This window comes from Narcine bancroftii, chromosome 3 (genome assembly GCF_036971445.1).
Source record: "Narcine bancroftii isolate sNarBan1 chromosome 3, sNarBan1.hap1, whole genome shotgun sequence".
Classification (NCBI taxonomy): Eukaryota; Metazoa; Chordata; class Chondrichthyes; order Torpediniformes; family Narcinidae; genus Narcine; species Narcine bancroftii.
The window spans coordinates 351,540,230-351,560,507 of NC_091471.1; the positions used below are offsets into that span (position 1 = coordinate 351,540,230).

The window sequence follows — 20,278 nt, forward strand, 5'->3', positions numbered from 1 at the left end:
AATGTTTAAATTTAAATTTGTTTTTTTTTTAATATTTATGGTTTTAATAACTTTATTAAGCATAAGAAAGTATTTGATTGTTTAAAAAATTAAAAGTTGATGTGATTTTTTTGTAAAGTTTATTTAGTAGATAAGGAATATTTGAAATTTAAATGTGAATGGGATGGATAAGCTTTTTATTCTTTCTTTAACTTCAAGGTGAAAGGAATGGTAATTCTGGTGTAAATTATTTTATTATTTTAGTTATAGAATGAAGGGAATAATGGTGAAAGTTATAAATTGAATTGTACAATTCTTAATGAGGCTTGAATTTTGTTTGTTGTTTATGCTCCATTTGTTGAAGATATAGTTTTTGTTGTAGATGTGTTTTTATTATTTGGATATGCGAATTTTAATGTAATGATTGGGGATATTTAAATGTGGTATTGGAGCTTTTATTGGATAAGTATTCAAGAGTAAAAGGGAAAAATGGTGGAAGAGTACTAAAATTGAATTGTACAATGCTTAATGAGGTTTGAATTTTGTTTTAAGATGGTGGTTTATGTGACTAATATGATGATAGATGTGAAGTTAGTTGATATTTGGTGAAGGTTTATTTCTATAGAGAGTTTTTTTTCATCTTTTTTTTCATGCTACAATTCTTTTTTAAGAATTGATTATTGTTTAAGAATTTTTGATAGATAATATTACTAATTTTACTATTTTTTTATTTAAGATTTTATAACATGAATAACATATAGGATTACATTAAAAAAATTAAGAATAAAATAATAAAATTACAATACAGTATCAGTAATCTAAATAAACTATACCCTCCCCAATAATTATTACACATTAATAACCCAACTCAAATTAGTCCAACCCCCCCTTTCCCCCCAAATAAAGAGTGAAGAATTAATAAAGTTAATAATATATGTGAGAAAAAAACCCACTTACAAAAAAAACAAAAACATAACCGATTGAAAAGTATTGATAACTTTTCTTTTTGTTAGTATTTTTATTTATGTTTTATCTTGACTCTGTTTGTTAAATATATGCATTTAAGTTTGATTTAAATATGTTTTTAAGTGTGATATCTTAGTATTAATTACTTTTCTTTTTGTTAGTATTTTAATCTGTTATGTTTTTGTTTTTTTTGTAAGTGGGTTTTTTTCTTACATATATTACTAACTTTATTAATTCTTCACTCTTTATTTTGGGGGGAAGGGGAGGTTGGACTAATTTGAGTTGGGTTATTAATATTGTGTAATAATTATTGGGGGGGTATAGTTTATTTAGATTACCGATGTTGTATTGTAATTTCATTATCTTATTCTTAATTTTTTTAATGTAATCTTATATTTTATTCATGTTATAAAATCTTAAATAAAGTTTTTTTAAAAAAAAGGAAAAACTGACATGGGACTATGAGCTGGGAGGACTTAGATTTCCAGATTTCAAAAAATATTACCTAACTACACAGGCTAGGCTTCTCGCAGCCTTCTTCACTGAAGACAATCCCCCAGTCTTGGGTTCATATGGGAATGTACTCAATGGAGGAGGCAGAAGCAAATGACTTTATCTATCAATGGAATGTCAAATCACTAAAGAAAAATACTTATAACCCCATTCTAATTCATATGATTAGAACATGGCAAGAAATTAATGAATGTAAAGGGAAAAAAAGTAGGGATATCAATAAAAGCACCAATGTGTTAAAATGTGTTATTGCCTATGAACATGGGCAACAGAATATTAAATTCATGGTATGACAAAGGTATAAGATATATTAAGGAATGTTACACCGAAGGAAGACTTATGTCCTTTGAAGAATTAAAACACAAGTACAGAGTGGCCAATTTCTTATTTCTCCAGCTTAGAATGTTCTTAAGAGAAACATGGGGACCAACAATGACCCCACCTGAAATTAGTGAAACAGAACAAACAGTCTAGATGGGCAATGCACCCAAATTTATAACAGAAATGTACTAGGCACTCCAGAGTGAAAATGCAAAACCAGGATTACAGAGGTCAAGGGAAAGATGGGAGTCAGACTTGGGTGTGGTGATTTCAGAAAGAAGCTGGTCAGATTGGTGTAAGGACAGTTTGACATAAATTATAAATGCAAGATGTGGACGAGTTCAGTATAATTTTTTACTCCAATTATATCTTACCCCACAAAAATTACACAGATCAAAACCAAAATTTCAGAGATGTGTTTCAGATGTGGGACTGAGACAGGAACTTTTCTACATGCCACATGGTCATGCGTGAAAGTAAGGTCATTTTGACAAGACGTTACAGAAAAATTAACTAGGATAGCAGGAGTGACCTTCACGGGCAACCTGGAGCTTTATCCATGAAGTCATTTCATGGAAAAAAGTGACAAATTGACCAAAAGTCAAATTTCATTTATAAAAATAACACTTGTAGTAGTGAAAAAATGTATCACGATCACTTGGAAGTCTGACTCCCCTCTACTTATAGCAGAAATAGCTGTAAACCTATGGAAAAAAATCATATATAACTTAAAGAATAAGTATGACCCTTTTGTAAAGATCTGGCACCCATACCTGGACCACCTAAGGGCCCAGATGCAATAATAAAAAGGAACAAAAAATGGTATAATAGTAACTATATACAAAAATGTAGTTTCCTCAATATACTTAAAATATACGTAAGTTCTGACAGTGAAGGGATCTGTATGTATGGAATGGGGGGGAGGGAATGACTGTTTTTGTTTTTGTTTGTTCTGTTTGTGAGAAAAAGTTTCGTATATTGTATATTTAACATGTTACTATCTATATATTTTGAAAAAAAAACAAAATATTGAAAAAAAAAGTGAAGTTGGCAGCACACAGCGTTGCAGTTAGTGCGACACTATTAAAGCAGCAGCGATCTTGGTTCAAATCCTGCACTGTCTGAAAGGAGTTTGTACATTCTCCCTGTGTCTGTGTGAATTTTCCCTAGGGGCTCTGGTTTCCTCCCACCTTCCAAAAATGTATGGGGTTGTGGGTTAATTTGGTTGTAATTGGGCACCACAGGTTTAAATGGCCAGAATTGGCTTCTACTGTGCTGTAAATTTTTTAAAAGTTTGAGTTTAGGTTGAATGGAAACATTAGTTAAAAATACTATTAAAAAAATAATCAAAAATGGCTTAAGTTCAGGAAAAATTGGAATATTTGTGTTTTTTGGCACCTAATAAATCAAGTTCTCAAGGTGGGAGAGAGGAACCAAAAGACATTTGGAGAAAATCAAGGATAAAATTTGATATATATATAGTGATAAAAAGAATATTGCTCATTTGATCATAAAATAGTGTCTTGAGTTGGATCCAGTTCAGGAATTGATATAATGCATCCAAGCAAATCTAAGAAGCAAAACTGTCCTTGAGTTCAAATATACCCTCAAACAATTCATCAGTTGATTTAACATTTGTCAAATTAGAAAACCAGTTGATTGACTAAACATCTAATAACAACTGTCTTGTTTCAGAAAAAGGGAACAAAGCTTTATGTATCTTTACAGAAAATATTTTTTTCTGTATCTCTCTTGATATTGTAATCCAATGAACAGCAGAATATCCGGGGGGGGGGGGTGGGGGGGATGGGGTCTGGTCCTCAAATAATGTAATAGTTTCATAGACACTGGGAAATTCAATTTCAGCATAAAAGAAAGTCACTATGTATAGTGCCCTCCTTAATGTTTGGGACGAAGACACATTTTTACTTTATTTGCCCTGTGTTCCACAGTTTTAAATTTGTAATCAAACAATTCATGTGATAAAAGAGCACATTCCAGATTTTATTCCAGGTTATTAGTGTACATTTTGGTTTGACTTTGACCCTGTAGAAAGTGCAGCACTTTTTATGCATAGTCTCTTCATTTCAGGACACCATAATATTTGGAACTTAACAATGGTATGTATATTACAGTTGTCATGTCTAGTACTTTGTTGCATATCCCTTGAATGCAATGACTGCTTGAAGTCTGTGATTCATTGATATCACCAGATGCTGAATATCTTCTCTGGTGATGCTCTACCAGGCCTCTACTGCAGTCATCTTAAGTTCCTGCATTTTTTTGGGGCCCCTTAAGTTTTCTTTTCAGCATGCTCAATTGGATAAAGAATTGAATGCTTTAGTTGGGACTTTTTTATGGAAGGGAAAAATGGCAAGGGTGTAGTTACAGAAATTGACTTGGAAATATGCTTTAGGAGGATTGCAAATTCCTAATTTTCAACATTATTATGAAGCAGTACAATTGAAATTCATTAACAGAATGTTTGGAGTGGATAAACCTTTGGTTTGGGCTAAAATTGAATTGTCTCAGATAGGTGAACAAAGAATGGATCATTTTATTTATTAGTGGAATTCTCAGCTTCTACAGAACTTCAATTTATTAGTGTTGAAGCATTTAATGGAGTTATGGAGTAGGAAGAGTAGTGCTTTTGGTAAGAAAGGGAAAATTTCCGTTAAAACTCCTTTGTATCAGAATACACTTTTTACTTTTTTGGTGAATAATAAACTTTTGAAACTTTGGGAACAGAAAGGTATTAAATTGGTGGAGGATTGTTATGAAGCTGGGTATTTTATTACATTTCAAAGAATGAAGGAAAAGTATGGAATTTCTTTGAATACATTATTTACTTATTATCAGGTTATAATTTTGTAATAATTATCCCTTTTTTGTAAAGGTGTGGAGCCCGTATATGACATATATGGGTTTAAATATGTAGTAGGTTTTTTTTTAACCTTCCCTTGTTGGGGTTGCACCAAACATGGCGCTATTGGTTGATTGTTATATGAATTAATCTCTTTTTTTCTTTTTCTTTTTCTTTGATGTAGTTAGTGGGGGGTGGGGAGGTGTTGGGGAGATGGGGAAATATTGGGAGAAAATATAATGTATATTTGTATTTTGTTTTTCTTTGTATTCTTTACTTTGAATAAAAAATATACAAAAAATCATGCTCAATTGGATTTAGATCAAGTGACTGACTTGGCCATTCAAGAATTTTCCAGTGTCTTTGCTTTGAAAAACTCCTTTGTTGCTTTTGCAGTATATAGGATGAAGCGTCATCCAATGAGCTTGGAGACATTTACTCAAGCTTGAACATATAAGGTGTTTCTGTACACCTCAGAATTCATTTTGCTATTGCCATCAGCAATTACATCAATCAAGATAAATCAGAATCAGGGTTTATTGTCATGAGCATGACACGAAATTCACTGATTTGTGCCAGTACCTGTGGCAGCCATACATGCCTAGGCCATAATACTCTCACCACCTATGTTTCACAGATGAGGTGGTGTGCTTTGGATCTTGGGCAGTTCCTTTATGCCTCCACACTTTGCTCTTGACATCACTCTGATACCTTTTTCCAGAATACTGCAGGCTGTTTTAAATACTTCTTGGCAACTGTTATCTGGCTATTCTGTTTCTGTGGCTAACTAGTGGATGGAATCTTGCAGTGTAGCCTCTGTATTTCTGTTCATGAAGTCTTTTGCAGACATTAGTCATTGACATATCACACCTGCCTCCTGAAGAGTGATTCTGATCTGTTGGACATACATTTGGGGATCTTTATTCATTATGATGAGAATTACTCTGTCATCAGCAGTGGAGGGTCTTCCTGACCTACAATTACTGTACTCACATCACCAGTAGGCGCTTTCTTCTTAATGATGTTCTAATCAGTTGACTTTGGTAATCCTAAGATTTTATTTTTTGGGTTTTTTTAGCTTCATAATGACATTTTTGACTTTCATTGGCACAAGTCGTCCTCATGTTGAAAAATGGCAACTATAAACTCCTAAGGTGATCAAAAGCTTAGAAGCAAGACAAGCTCTCTTTTATATGCACCAATGAAGCAATTAAACATACCTAAATAATCACAAACACCCGTGAAGCCAAATATCCCAAATATGGTGCCCTAAATGAGGGGACTATGTGTAAAAAGTGCTGTAACTTCTATATGGTCAAACCAAAATGTATACAAATAACCTTGAATAAAATCTGGAATGTATACTTCAATCATGTGTGAATTGTTTAATTACAAATTTAAAGCTGTGGAGCACAGTGGCAAATAAAGGGGAGGAAAAGTGTCTGTCTCAAGCATTTTGGAGGGCCCTATAAATAGTGTACTGTCTTGCAAATGAACTTGTGTCTTATGTCCCAATTCATTTGTGAAAAAAAAATTAACAACCCTCCTTTCAGATGGCAAATTAACAATAGCAACTGTGCAACGAAGAATGTGGTTGAAATAATTTGCATCATACTTTGTGATATCAGAATGTTACAGAATATTTGCACAATTGCTGCAATGCCACATTTGTGTTCACCCCAAGCATTTCAGCTTTCAGTCAGTTTTATAAAATTATGCAGCCCTCATTCCGTGTTCCTCTGGCAATGCAACCCACTCTCAGAACTCTTCTGATAGTGCCTAATCCTCCTAGTATACTTCTGAAAGCACAGTATTCCCTCAGTACATAGTATAAGTCTGAATCTTGTGCTCAGATCCTTAGAATGCGACTTGAACTTGCGACTTTCTATGAGGGGAGAGAATGCTACTTACTAAGCCATGGTTAACATTTTTTGAACTTTGGAATCCTTGGGACAGTTTGGGAATTTCTGGATAGAAAAGTCCAAAGGGATTTGTAATTATGGTGATCATGGTTGTATTTACTACTAGCAAAGTCCTAAGGATATAGTTCCTGTTTGATTATACTTGGCTGCCAGCAGGAGAGACATTACAGGATCTGTAATGGAGACTTGCAGCCTCATGGGCTGTTTACATCAACTTTAAAGTAAAAAACTTTTTCCTTCATCATGTGTTGACTAAGAACTCACAAATACAAATACAAGATGAAACAAGACAGATTCTGTTTACCTTTTATTAACTAAGAACAAGGATTACTTACCTCAACCCAAAATGAAAACTTTTGAACTCCCTGTGATTTTAGATAGCATGTAATATTTGATTATTAATAAAGCTCCATGATCTAACTTCTGGGAATTATAAAACAGCATGGTTCAAAGTACATGATGACTTGTTTTCAACCTGAAATATTGCCATAATTCTTTAGAAGCTATTCAAACATTTGACATTCTCATTCAAAGCTCATTTCACAAAATCCTATAAGGAATTCTTCTGCTTCAAATGTTTTAATATCAGAGTGAATGCAAGTCAATATAATTTATTTTTGTAACAGAGCCATTTAAAATTTCCATTTGTAAACAACTCAGTAAATTCTTGTGTGATGCATGTTAATCTTTCATGGGCTCCATCAATCATGTTGCTTTGCTGCCTAGAAAACATTAAATGTGCAGGATGATGTCATCCTGTGGCTTAGCCATGTGTTTATACCATTCAGACATGTTGAATATAGTCCTTTGGAGTATTCACATAACCTCAGGGATTCTTAGCAGGTAAAAGAAAATTCTGCAGTGAGTGAGATCTTTTTGAATTGTGGTCATTGTTTGTAATGTGGGAAATATGGCGGAAAATCTGTACACAAGGTTCTACTTGATCAGATAATCTACTGTAATGGTTTTATTCAAGGATAAATATTAGCCGTGATACTAGGATTTGCACTACTTTTCTTCAATATTGTCATGGAACACATTTGAGTAAATCTACATCTTAATATGCTCAAATCTCTAGATTGGAACTACAATCCAAGACTATCCAAATACAAGTAAATAGCTCCCTACCAAGCGTTCCTTAGCTTGCATCTAATTTCACTATAATATACTCTTCTAGACAAGCTATTTATAGATCATGGACATCACTGGCAAGGTCAACATTTATTGTTCATCTTTATTTGCTTTAGAACTGGGTGGTTTGCAGGGCTATTTCAGAAGAGAGTTACAAGTCAACAATGTTGCTATTTGTTTGGAGTTGCATTGAAGTTATTCAGATTGTCCTCCCTGAAGGGTCTCTGAATGAGTTTAATGGGTAATCTGCATTATTTAAATTCCCTAGCTGCCGTGATTGACAGGGTAGGACTCAAGATTATTCTATTGTCATGTAATAAAACAGAAAATTACACAAAATTTTCTTTAGATACGATAAGGCAGAGATTGGCTATCAGCAAAAATTGCCGAGTGCCCCTTTCGGCCAGAGAAAGAGAAGCAAAATTGAGTCACCCCAGAATTACCCAGTGTCCTTGGATTCACTCCAACACTCACACAGTTTCCACAGCATGCAGACTAGTCCAAACCATTGGCAACCCGAGCTCCAGATACAAACCACTGACACAATCAAAAAGCCTCCAGCACCCTCGGCATTCTCTCACATATTGGTTCCGATACCTGGTATCCTTTCAAACAGTCTCGAGCCAGTCTGCAGCCTGGTGTGAGTCCTTTGACCACAGTGGCCAGCAGCCCGTAGCCTATGTGGGTTCCTTGCTTTGAGACACCAACATGTGTTCTTCAGCTTCAGAGCCCTTCACTGGTCTGCTAGAGACTGATTCAAACTGGCTGGAAGGGTACTAGGTATCAGAACCGGATGCGAGGGGGTGCCAAGTATGCTGAAGGGTTCCTAACCTTGTTGAAGATTTGGATCTGGAGCTTGAGTTGCTGAAGTGTTTGGCTCTGGGGGCTGCTGAAGTGCTGGAGGCAAATCTACAGAAACGTAGTGACTCTGGGGGGACTCTCTTCTGCTTTTTTCTCTCTGACTATAAGTCTGACTGTAAGGCTGTAAGAGACGCTTAGGCAATTCCTGCTGGTGGCGAACCTGTCTGCCTTATAGCTTTGTAATACAAAGCTGTTTTATTGCTGTGATAATAAATTTAATCTTGGCTATTAAATCTTGAAGTATATTCTGTTATATTTTAAATTTTCAGCATTTGTGGTAATTTGCCTTTGTTTCAGGACAAAAGCCTAAACTTTTTCATTGATGACTTGTACATTTCTATTTAATTTGAGAAAGGAAACAGCAGATTTGACCATGTACTCAGGGATTACAAATGTTAACCAGAGAGTTATCAACTAACGCTACCCCAAGCAGAATGGGATGGAGGCATTCCATCAGTGCTGCATTTAGCTGTGCCTTGTATCAGTGTGTAATTGAGAAAGCTATGTTAACAAGCAAATTAGATTCCTAAAACATGCCACTCATACTCACCAAGAGCTGGATGGCAATATAATTCCAGCTTTCGCTGCAGCTGTTTGCAGAATAGGTTACCTGAGCGACCCTCCTTTTCCCCCATCTCTTTCAATACAGGGGTGAAGAATTACAATTACTGGGCTATCTCATCACAAACAGGAACTTGCATTTATATAAACAGCTGCAACACAATAAAGGTTCCAAAGCACTTATCAAATTGAATTTGCAAAGATTAGAGCAGATGATGAGAAATTTGTCAGAGCCAGGTTTCAAGGGATATCTTCAAAAAAGATAGACAGATAGGAGAGAAGTTTATGGAAAAAAATAGCTGCCGGGGAATTTGGCAGCTGAAGGCTGGTGGGGAAGTGATTGAAATACTATTTCTTTCTGTACAGGCTATTTGTACATGCCATTACTCTCCCATTTTGTTTCTTTCACTTGTTTGATCAGCCCTAGTCAGTTTATTTGATATCTAGATATCTAGTATATTGAGAAGGGATCTTGTGTTAGTAGACCAATACTTTAAATACAGCCACGTAAAGAGCACACTTGACAGAGTATAGGATTCCAATGAAACTGAAGATCAGTTAGCACCAAGCAAGGTGTAGTTCTGTTATGGGATTCATTCAAGAGCCTCATAGCTGCAGAAAATAAACTTTTAAAGTCTGTCCATGCATGCTTCACATTCTTAAGTCTTCTCCTCCCTGAGAAGAGGGAGAGTAGAGTGTATTTGTGGTGTGATGGATTTTTCAGAATGTTGGCTACCTTTCCTAAGCAGCAGGAGATGTAGATGTTGTCCATGGAGGGGAGTGATTTTTATTACTTTCTGACTGCATTCACTATCTTCTGCAGTTTCTTTAGATCTTGAGCATACCACACAATGATAGTTCCAGCCACTATGCATTTGATGATGCACCTGTAGAAGTTGTGAGGGACAGGGGGAAGCATCCTTGGTCTTCTGAGAAAATAGAGGTGTTGGTGAGCTATCTTGACTTGTCCAAATGTTTGCCCCAGGTCAGGTCATTGGAGATGTATATTCCTAAGAAGTTGAAGCTATCTACTCTTAATATGGACGGGTGTTTCCTGGTCAGTGATAATTTTCTTTGTCTTATTGACATTGAGAGGGAGGTTGTTATCTTGGCACCATGCCATGACACCTTCAATCTCTTTCCTGTATTATGTCATCTCAGAAGGCCAGACTATAGAACAGGGATGTTCTATAGTCTATAGTCTATAGAACAGGGTTCCAGGGATGGCAGGGTTGTCATATGCAGCAAGGCTAGAAAAACTGGACTTGTATCCATTGGAGTTTAGAAGGATGAGGGGGGACATGATTGAGGTATACAAAATCATCAGGGGGATAGACAAGGTGAAGTCTGATTACTTGTTCCCAATGATGGGGGAGACGAGGACTAGAGGGCATAGTTTAAGAATACAGGGTAGGCCCTTTAGGACGGAGATGAGAAAGCATTTTTTTACCCAGAGAAGTGTGAATCTGTGGAATGCTCTGCCACAGAGGGTGGTAGAGGCGGATTTGCTGACTATGTTCAAAAGAGAGTTAGATAAGACTCTTGTGGGTAATGGAGTTAAGGGTTATGGGGATAAGGCTGGAAAGGGGTACTGATGGTAATGATCAGCCATGATCTAAAATGGCAGTGCTGGCCTGACGGGCCAAATGGCCTACTCCAGCTCCTATTGTCTATTGTCTATTGTCTATCACCCAAATGTCAATTTTTTAGTAAAAAGTTACCTGGATAAAGAAGCTAAAGTGTTAATTCAATGGCTGTCCTTTATTTCACCCTCTGTGTAAAGCTGAGAGATTTGTACAAGGTTTAAAACAGAGATTGCTTAACCCAGATCCAGCATAGACTAACAGCATGATGAGAACGAAGAGCAAAAGTTTGGTCCAGGAGACAGACATCAGAGTGTTTAATAACCTCAAGTTTACAGAAAATGGAATGACCGATTGCTGTGTAATAATCAAATCAAGAGCTAATAGAGGCACAAATCTCACCAACTGTCTATTGCATTAATCGTCCTTACCCACCTTTTTTGCTTCTTAGACCATTCACTTTCTCTCTTCCTCATACTGATGAAGGGTCTTCAATCCAAAATGCTGACTGGTTTCTTTTTCCACAGAGCTGCTTGACTGACTGAATTCTTCCAGCATTTCTTCTTTTGTTTTAATATGTAAAGCTGAGCAATTGCTCTCAGTTCTTACTAAAATTAAATTCCTTCATCTGTGATTTTTAAATTAGTTCATTTGATTCAAGCAATGTGCTTGTGATGAGTCATCAGTTCCCCACCACTGTGTTAATTTAGCTGTCACACAATTACATAAGATTCTATGGTTTCATTCATCACTTCTCATGATTTCAGCCCACCAAATCACAAATTACATAAAGCTTCGGCTTTACTGGAAGTCAATATCCTTAATCAATGAACCACATTAACTCTCAACACCCACCCCCCCCCCCCCCCCCCGGCAATTCCAACTCATCCCCAATGGGCTGATGGAACCCTCACCTCCATTTCCTGTACTTCTGCTTTCACCTCATCTTTTCCCCATCCAGAACAGGAGCAGATTTCCCGATTCTTACTATCATTCCACCTGCTTCTGCATCCAGAATATCATTCTTCAAAGTATTTTCCAGTTAAAACATGATCCCGCCACCAGTCAGATGCTCTGCTTGCCACACCTTTCTGCTATCTGCAGGGACCACACATCCCATGAGACCCTGGTTTACTCATCCTCCATGCCCCCTACTCTCACCCCACCCCCACCCAGCCATGTTTTTTCTAACTTCCCCCTAATGTCTTTCCCTCCATCCAGGGACCAGATAGTGAGACATAAAATTCACAGACACATCCTCCAACATTGTCTATTGTATTTGCTGCCCCTGATATGTTCTCCCTTACATCGGTGAGAACAAATAGAGATTAGGTGATTGTTTTGTTAAACCTTTGCTTTCTGTTTGCAAAGGAGTACCTATTTGCTAGCCATTTCAGTTCCCTTCCACATATTAACATGTCTGTCCTCAACTTCCTTCTCTGGCAGGCGAGGCTAAATTCAGACTAGAAGAACAGCTACTCATATTCCACTTGGGTAGTCTACAGCCCAATATCATGAACATTGAATTCTTCAATTTCAAGTAACATGCTCCCACTCTGTCCCTTTCTTTTTCCTTCTGATCTACTCATCCTCTCTCCCACACACTTCATTCCATCTGCCCAGCTCCATTACCCAGATCATTACAGCTCCCTACCGATACAGTCATTCTTTCATACATTCTTTCCATTGGGTCCTAGTTCCTCTTCCTGCACTGTCCCAATCTCTCCTTTATCTGGTTCTATTTATCACCTGCCAGCCTCTATTGTTATCTTTGTCTTTCACTCCCCTGTCTTCCATTACCTGGCAATCAATCTCAATCTCTCATCTGGATTCACTTATTACTTGCCCTCCCCCTCACCTCTGGCTAGATGAAGGGTCTTGATCTGGATTGTCAACTGTCTATTTCCTTCAATAGGTGCTGTTTGACCCACTGAGTTTCCCCAGCAGTTTTTTATTTCTCCTGAATCCAGGATCTGCAGTCCCTTATGTCTCCATATCCCAACACCATGCCAATATTAATTGTAAGTGAGGCACAAAAAAGTTTATGGGGGTGGCGAAGTTGAGGCTTTAGGCTTGAAATGGCTAGCAGTGAGATATTAAAGGATATTTTGAAAAAACTATAAGGAAATTTTTAAATCACTTCCAAATACTTCCTAAACTTAATTTAGTAAAAAGGTTATTTGGGGTTTTATGAGAATTAAAACACAAATTAAAGATGTAGTGTTCATTTACATGAACCATTGCAATCCTTCTGAAGAAGGTATTCCTACAGTGCACTGGATTCCACATTGCAAAATATAGGCCCAGTAACAATGACCAGCAATATATTTCAAGTCAGAATAGTGGTTGACTTGGAGGAGAAGTTCCAACTAATTATGTTCTCATGCATTAACTCTCATACTCGTCTTTGTTAATGTTAATGTGTTTGCGAGCTGCTATTTGGTTGGCAGGGGCAAGTAACAGAAAATGTTTGGCCTGGAAGTCAGCCTGAAGAAAACTGAGGTCCTCCATCAGCCAGCTCCCCACCATGACTACCAGCCCCCCCACATCTCCATCGGGCACACAAAACTCAAAACGGTCAACCAGTTTACCAATCTCGGCTGCACCATTTCATCAGATGCAAGGATCGACAACGAGATAGACAACAGACTCGCCAAGGCAAATAGCGCCTTTGGAAGACTACACAAAAGAGTCTGGAAAAACAACCAACTGAAAAACCTCACAAAGATAAGCGTATACAGAGCCGTTGTCATACCCACACTCCTGTTCGGCTCCGAATCATGGGTCCTCTACCGGCTTCACCTATGGCTCCTAGAACGCTTCCACCAGCGTTGTCTCCACTCCATCCTCAACATTCATTGGAGCGCTTTCATCCCTAATGTCGAAGTACTCGAGATGGCAGAGGTCGACAGCATCGAGTCCACGCTGCTGAAGATCCAGCTGCGCTGGGTGGGTCACGTCTCCAGAATGGAGGACCATCGCCTTCCCAAGATCGTGTTATATGGCGAGCTCTCCACTGGCCACTGTGACAGAGGTGCACCAAAGAAAAGGTACAAGGACTGCCTAAAGAAATCTCTTGGTGCCTGCCACATTGACCACCGCCAGTGGGCTGATATCGCCTCAAACCGTGCATCTTGGCGCCTCACAGTTTGGCGGGCAGCAACCTCCTTTGAAGAGCCCACCTCACTGACAAAAGGCAAAGGAGGAAAAACCCAACACCCAACCCCAACCAACCAATTTTCCCCTGCAACCCCTGCAACCGTGTCTGCCTGTCCCGCATCGGACTTGTCAGCCACAAACGAGCCTGCAGCTGACGTGGACATTTACCCCCTCCATAAATCTTCGTCCGCGAAGCCAAGCCAAAGAAGAAAGAAGAAGTGGAGAGAATGAACACTTCGGCTGCTTTGTCCTAATGGTGTTGAGTTTCTAAAGAAATGTAGTTGTGATCATCCAGATGAGTGGAGCATATTATAGTTTGTTCCTGACATGACTTGTATATGAGGGAAAGACCTGTGATTTCTTGCTGCAAGCAATCTACCCTCTGACCTGCTCTTTTAGCCATATGCGGCTGGTCCAGTTGAGTTTCTGGTTGGTGACAAGAATGATGACCCAGAAGATAGTGACAAAATGGGAGACTCAGTGATGGTAATACCATTGATGTCAAGGGTAGGTTAAGATTCTGGAGGAACTCAACAGGTCAGGCATTATTCATAGAGAGAAGTGGACTATCAATGTTTTGGGCCTGGACCTTCTTTTGAGTCCCTCCGGCTTCTCATCATTTGTTTGAGCTTCCAGCATCTTAGTTTTGCATTTGATTCTTGTCTAAGATGGTCAATGCCAGGCACTTGTATGTTTCTTGCAACTTACAAGCCAATGGCTGAATGTTGTCTAGGTTTTGCTGCATGCAGACTTGAACTGCTTCATTTTCTGAAGAGCTGCAAATCGAATTGAACATTTTGCAATTATCTGCCAAATAAAGCAGGGTCGTTGATGAAACCACCACTGATGTTTGGATCTAGGGCATTGCTCCTCTAATAATGTCCTGGAGCTGTGCTGACTGGCCTCTTTAAAAAAAAAACATTCATTTGTTCAAGGTACAAGTCCAACATTGGAGTATTTTTTTCTTGGGTGCCCATGGACTTTAGTTTCATTATGGCTCCCTGATGGCAAATATGGTCAAATAATACCTTGATGTCAAGGGCAGCAACTCTTATCTCACCTGTGGAATTTGGAGCAAGGCTTTGATGAGGTATCATGACAAAACCTAAAGTAACTTTTGGTAAGTAGGTTTCACTTAATAGTCAACAACAAATTCCACTGCTTTGCTGATGATTGAGAATAATCTAATTAACAGGATTGCACTAGTCCTGCTTTTTCTGAGCTCCATTTCCACATTTCTGGGTAGTTGCTAATGTTGTTGATGTATTGGGATACCTTGGCTGGAGGTGCAGCTGGTTCATCAACATAATTTTTAAATAGTTACAGTATTATCTGGTTAAAACAGCTTTGTTGTATTCAGTACTGTCAGTGGAGTGAGTTGAATTGGCTAGATTGGCATCTACAATTATGGGAATTTTAAGAAGAAGCTGAAAATGATAATCTATTTGGAACTCTGGCTAAACATGGTTGCAAATATTTCACTTTTATCTTTAGAACTTTCATGCTGGACCCTTGCCATTCTTAACAGTGGAAATATTGTTGAAGCTTCCTCTTCCCATTAGCTGTTCTATTGTCCACCATATGGTGGGATTGCAAAACTTTGATCCATTGATTGTGAGATTGCTTATCTGTCTATTGTGTGGTGTTTTTGCTGTTTAGGAGTATGTAGATGGTCTGAACAGATGGACAGAAAAAATGACAATTGATTTTAATATTCCTCCACATTTTAGGAGATGCTAAAATCTATTATTGCTATTCAGTGGTCATATTATGATAATATTATAATACTGCTAATGAACATTGGGCGACACGGTAGTGTATTGATTAGCACAATGCTGTTACATCACCAGCGATCAGGATCAGGGTCCGAATCCCATGTTGTCTGTAAAGAGTTTGTACAATCTCCCTGTGTCTATGTGGGTTTTCCTCAGGGCCTCCAGTTTCCTCCCACCCTTTAAAAATGTAGCGTGTAATTGGGCGGTACGGGCTCGTGGGCTGAAAGGGCCGGTTAGCATGGTGTATGTCTAAATTTAAGAAAAAAGTAAATAAATATAAATATCATAGAATATTTACAGCTTGATAAACAACCAGCCTTGGTATCCATGGTTGCTTAAAAAGTTCTGCCCAGCAAATTCCACTTTTTTTTAATGGTTTCTGCTTCCAGTGTCCCTTCAGACAGTGAATTGGAGACTTCTCTTCCCACTAATCCTTCTACCTATTACCATAAAGATATTCCTTAAGTACTAAAACCTCTGCTCAGGACAGGCCTCTCACAATTAAGTCTTGACATTAAACTTTACAACAATCAATGAAGATGGCATAAATGTAATTCTTTATGAAATATCAAGTGCAGATTCAATCTGAAAAATGTTTTTAAGGAAGTGACAATCAAATGGACAGCTTTTATTTCTAGGAACATTATACAGTTAGATTTTTATTGACCACTGGAATATAAGGCCCTCATTAAAACCCAAACTTTTCAGACAACCATTGGGAATGGGTAGGAAATTGTCTGGAGAATGAATTATCTGTTTACATTAGTAAACTTCCATTAATCCACTATCTGATTATTTAGAAATGCCAATGGTTCGGCATGGTTGCAGGTTTCCACACACCAATACACTGGGATCGTAGTTCTTGTGTTCCCTTTAATATAGTGGGGCTCATTCTCTTTAACAAGGCGTGGAGCAGTTTTCATGCTGCCTGTAAACTCTCCAAACATCCTTACACCTTTTGCCTCCACAAATGCTGCTTGACCCACTGAGTTTTTCTGGCATTCTGGTTATGTCCCTGTTCCCCCATTCCCTTTTAAATTTTCCTTGTTCAGTTATAAATGCAATTCAGTACTGTGTATAATCTAAAATAAGTTTTAAGAGTGTGTTGGTGTATCAATTGAACTAAATCCAATGGTCCACAAAATCTGCCAGTCTTATACCACTGAAGTCCCAAGCATGCCTGATTAACAGAGATTTACTGTATTTTACAAATAACAGTGTTGTTGAATTATTTTCGCAATTGAAATACTCAAAAAAGTGACTGCACACTGCCAAAACAGAAATTTGAGAATGTTCAGATAACCTTATTCAGTGTTAGTGAATGAGGATAGATATTGAATGTTCTTGTTGGATATATTAAACTCCTTTTGCTTCCTTTTCTCTGCCAGAGAGAGCAAAATGTAACACCTAATCTAAAAGTCAGTACCTTCAGCTTTACATTGGGGTATTGGAGAGAGTAATTCACTCAAGTCTCTGGCAAAGAATTTGAATGTATAACATCCAGGGGAGAATGAATTACTTCCAAGCCATACATGGCACATGAGAATCTAAGAGGAGGTGAAGTGGAAGAAAATTTGGAGAAACTTGAGGTAGATTGGTCAAATATATTGGAGATGAACTCAAAAGACAGTACAATCAAAGGTGAATAGATCCAGGGTTGGAGAATCACAAAAAAACTGGCAGATACATTTTAACATAGACATAAAAATCTACTACTGTAAAGATTGTATACTCCAGCATTGTTTGAGGAAAAAAAATCATCAGCCCTAATTTCAACACAGCTACAATCAACATAGTCAATAGTAGTATCTTGAACTAGCAAAAGATCAGGACTGGCATCAGCAGTATCTGGTCATTGACACTAGGACGAGACAAATAAAGCTCTGATGAAAGACCCTAGGAATAATTTAAGAAACAGCTCATGAAATGATAGAAGTGTCTGGTCTTCTGGATGAATGAAATAAGGTGCATCTTTGGTCAACTATATTGGGAGCAATGAAACTTGGGAGGCAGAGCAAGGTTCTAATAGTGGGAACCTGCATTAATGACTGCTGGATTGTTCCTATCCATGTACCTGTCTGAAGGTCTTGTAAATATTAGAGCCCATCTCTAACATTTCCTATGGCAGCTCATTCCACATACCCACCATCCTCTGTGTGGAAAATGTTGCTATCCAGGTCCCTTTTAAATCTTTCCCCCTGCCTTGGGAAAGAAACTATGACTATTCAACTTATCTGTTTCCTTTCTGATTTTATAAACCTCTATAATTTCACTACTCCCATGCTCCAAGACAAAATGGTCAGCCTATGTAGTCTCTCCTTAAGCTCTCCAGTTCCAATAATATCCATGTGAATCTTTTTTGTACTTTTTTCCATAATAACATCCTTCCTACAGCTCAGTAATAAGAACCGCATAAAACAAACTGTATGTCTCACCCATATCGTGTACAGCTGCAACATGAGGCATCAGCTCTTGTATTCATTGGTAAAACACGAAAATCTGTAAAAGCACAATGCCGGAGAAACTCAGCAAGTCAAATAGAGTACTTTATATAGCAAAGGTAAAAATACGTAACCGACGTTTCGGGCTTGAACCCTAAAGGACATTGTTTGACCGTCTGAGTTTCTCCATCATTGTGTTTTACTGGCACTCATTGGCCTGGCTCATGATGAATGCACTCTCTACCCTGTCTGTTTGTGTCACCACTTTTTGGAAATAGTGTACTTGTATTCCAAGGTCTCTCTGTTCAACATCATTCTCTAGACTCCAGAGCCCTGCCATTGGCTGTGTTTAACTTCCCAAAATTCAATACCTCAGAATTGTCCAATTTAAATTCCGTCTGCTACTCCTTGGCCGTTCATTTAGATCTTTTGCAAACTCAGATAACCTTCTTCACTCTGCTATGCCATCAATCATTCACAAACGTACTAACCATGCAACTATATTGTCATCAAAGTAGTTAATATGGATGAAGAACACTGACACCGATCCCTGCGACACAATACCTGTTGATAAACTTGAAATATTAAAGTTAGGGGAAAGGCCAACCTCTCTGTATATTTAATACCAGCCAAACTCAGTGTAATCCCACTCCTGCACCTGTTTGATCATCAGCAAAGAGTGGACCCGCCTCTTGTCGATGTTCATTACACAGTAAATAGGCGAAGAAATGCAAAAATAAAAGACCAACGCAAGAAAGGATCCTCTTATCCTATCCATTAGAATGTAGGAAACCTACAGATTCTGAAAATTACATTAATATTTCGGCCAGATTTGGTTTTCTGGTTAGTTCAGGACAGCAAATATTGCAAATTACCCGTCAATTCGCGGTACCATCCACTCTCCAACTCTCACTATACCGTCTTTTAAACTATACAATACCCATTTAAACACCCCGCTGAAACGGGTTTCGACGCGACCGGATATGTCAGTTATGAACAAATCTTTTAGCAGCCAAGGGCTGGCGCCAGTTTAGAAGTTTATACATCGATACGCAGCCTCTCTAGTCCCAGTATTTGCGAAGCGGACCCCGTGTGATTTGCTTTCCTCAATTATATTTCTGGCCAACGTTGCTTGTGAAGCCCATAACCTCAATTATTTTAATTCCTGTAAGAAATCCTTTGGTCCGCGTGGCAGTTCCCGGGCTAACCCCTAGACCAGTTGTTCGAAAATGGAAAATCTAATTCAGCCGCCCTTACCTCCGGGAAAAGTTGCAGTCCCACAGCCCCCGCCTTCGGGATCCGCGGTGATCATGAAGGTACTCCTGGTGCAAAGTCTCCAAAGCCCAAAATGAGCTTCTTCACAAGTGGTGTTGGATTTTTCGAGCTTAGGGATGAGCGCAGCCCAGTGATCGGTGCTGACCGCGACCACCGTCAAAATTACCCCGACCACCACGAAGCAGGAGGTGAGCTGAATCTTCCTCACTTTATTTTCCTCCATTGTGTCACCGAGAGTACCTGGCAGATCGTTTCTCTGTTCTGCTCCTCGCTGAGTTTGTGCCTTGACCCCACGCCGGTTGGGTGTGCGTCAGGAGGTGTAAAGTTTCTAAGCACCACTCTATATCTGGATTTGTCATTGTTGGCTCCCCGAGTGCCCCAGCGCGAGTCCTATCCCCAGAATGAAATGCATTCGGACCATGGCACAGGCCTTTGACATTTCATTGGATCTGACAGAATGGTGCTTAGACTTCAGGTTCTGCTGCTGTTTGTGACAGGAGGAAAGTGTGGGACTCTGAAGTGGCAATCTGGAGGGTCCCCGGACAGTTACTTTTGGTATTTCTCAATGATCTTTTCCTTCACAATTTGGAAGGACCCTCTTCCCTTGAGACGACAGATGCAAAGTACTAATTTGGTACCTAACATTACCCTCAGGAACCTTATACAAGTTGCCGCTTGTATCCTTAATGTGCATTTTAATGCCTATTTTACCACTGTTAACGGCTATGCTTTTTCCTTGCCTCTCTTACTTTAATTTCCTATTCCCCTTCGGATTTTTTTTTTGTTATCACCCTGTTGTTCACTGGCACAGTTGAGATAAACAGAGAAACACAAAAGCTGCAGATTCTGGAATCTTGTGCAATCAAAGAATTGCTGGGGAAGCTCGGAAGTGCCACAGCACCCACGGGTACAAATGGTAAGTCAGCGT

General features: G+C 38.5%; 1 protein-coding gene and 1 long non-coding RNA gene across 2 annotated transcripts in view; one reads left to right on the plus strand and one right to left on the minus strand.

The window, feature by feature from the left end:
* The window catches only part of cacng1b (calcium channel, voltage-dependent, gamma subunit 1b), a 40,079-nt gene extending 19,859 nt beyond the window's left edge, over positions 1-20,220 (minus strand). The window contains exon 1 of the mRNA XM_069929786.1: positions 19,333-20,220. Within this exon, the coding sequence (XP_069785887.1) occupies positions 19,333-19,573 (241 nt within the window). The 5' untranslated portion in view covers positions 19,574-20,220. The remainder of the gene's footprint in view (positions 1-19,332) is intronic.
* LOC138759422 (uncharacterized) overlaps positions 1-20,278 on the plus strand; it is a 122,137-nt gene that overhangs the window by 25,715 nt on the left and 76,144 nt on the right. The gene's annotated exons all lie outside the window — the stretch shown is intronic.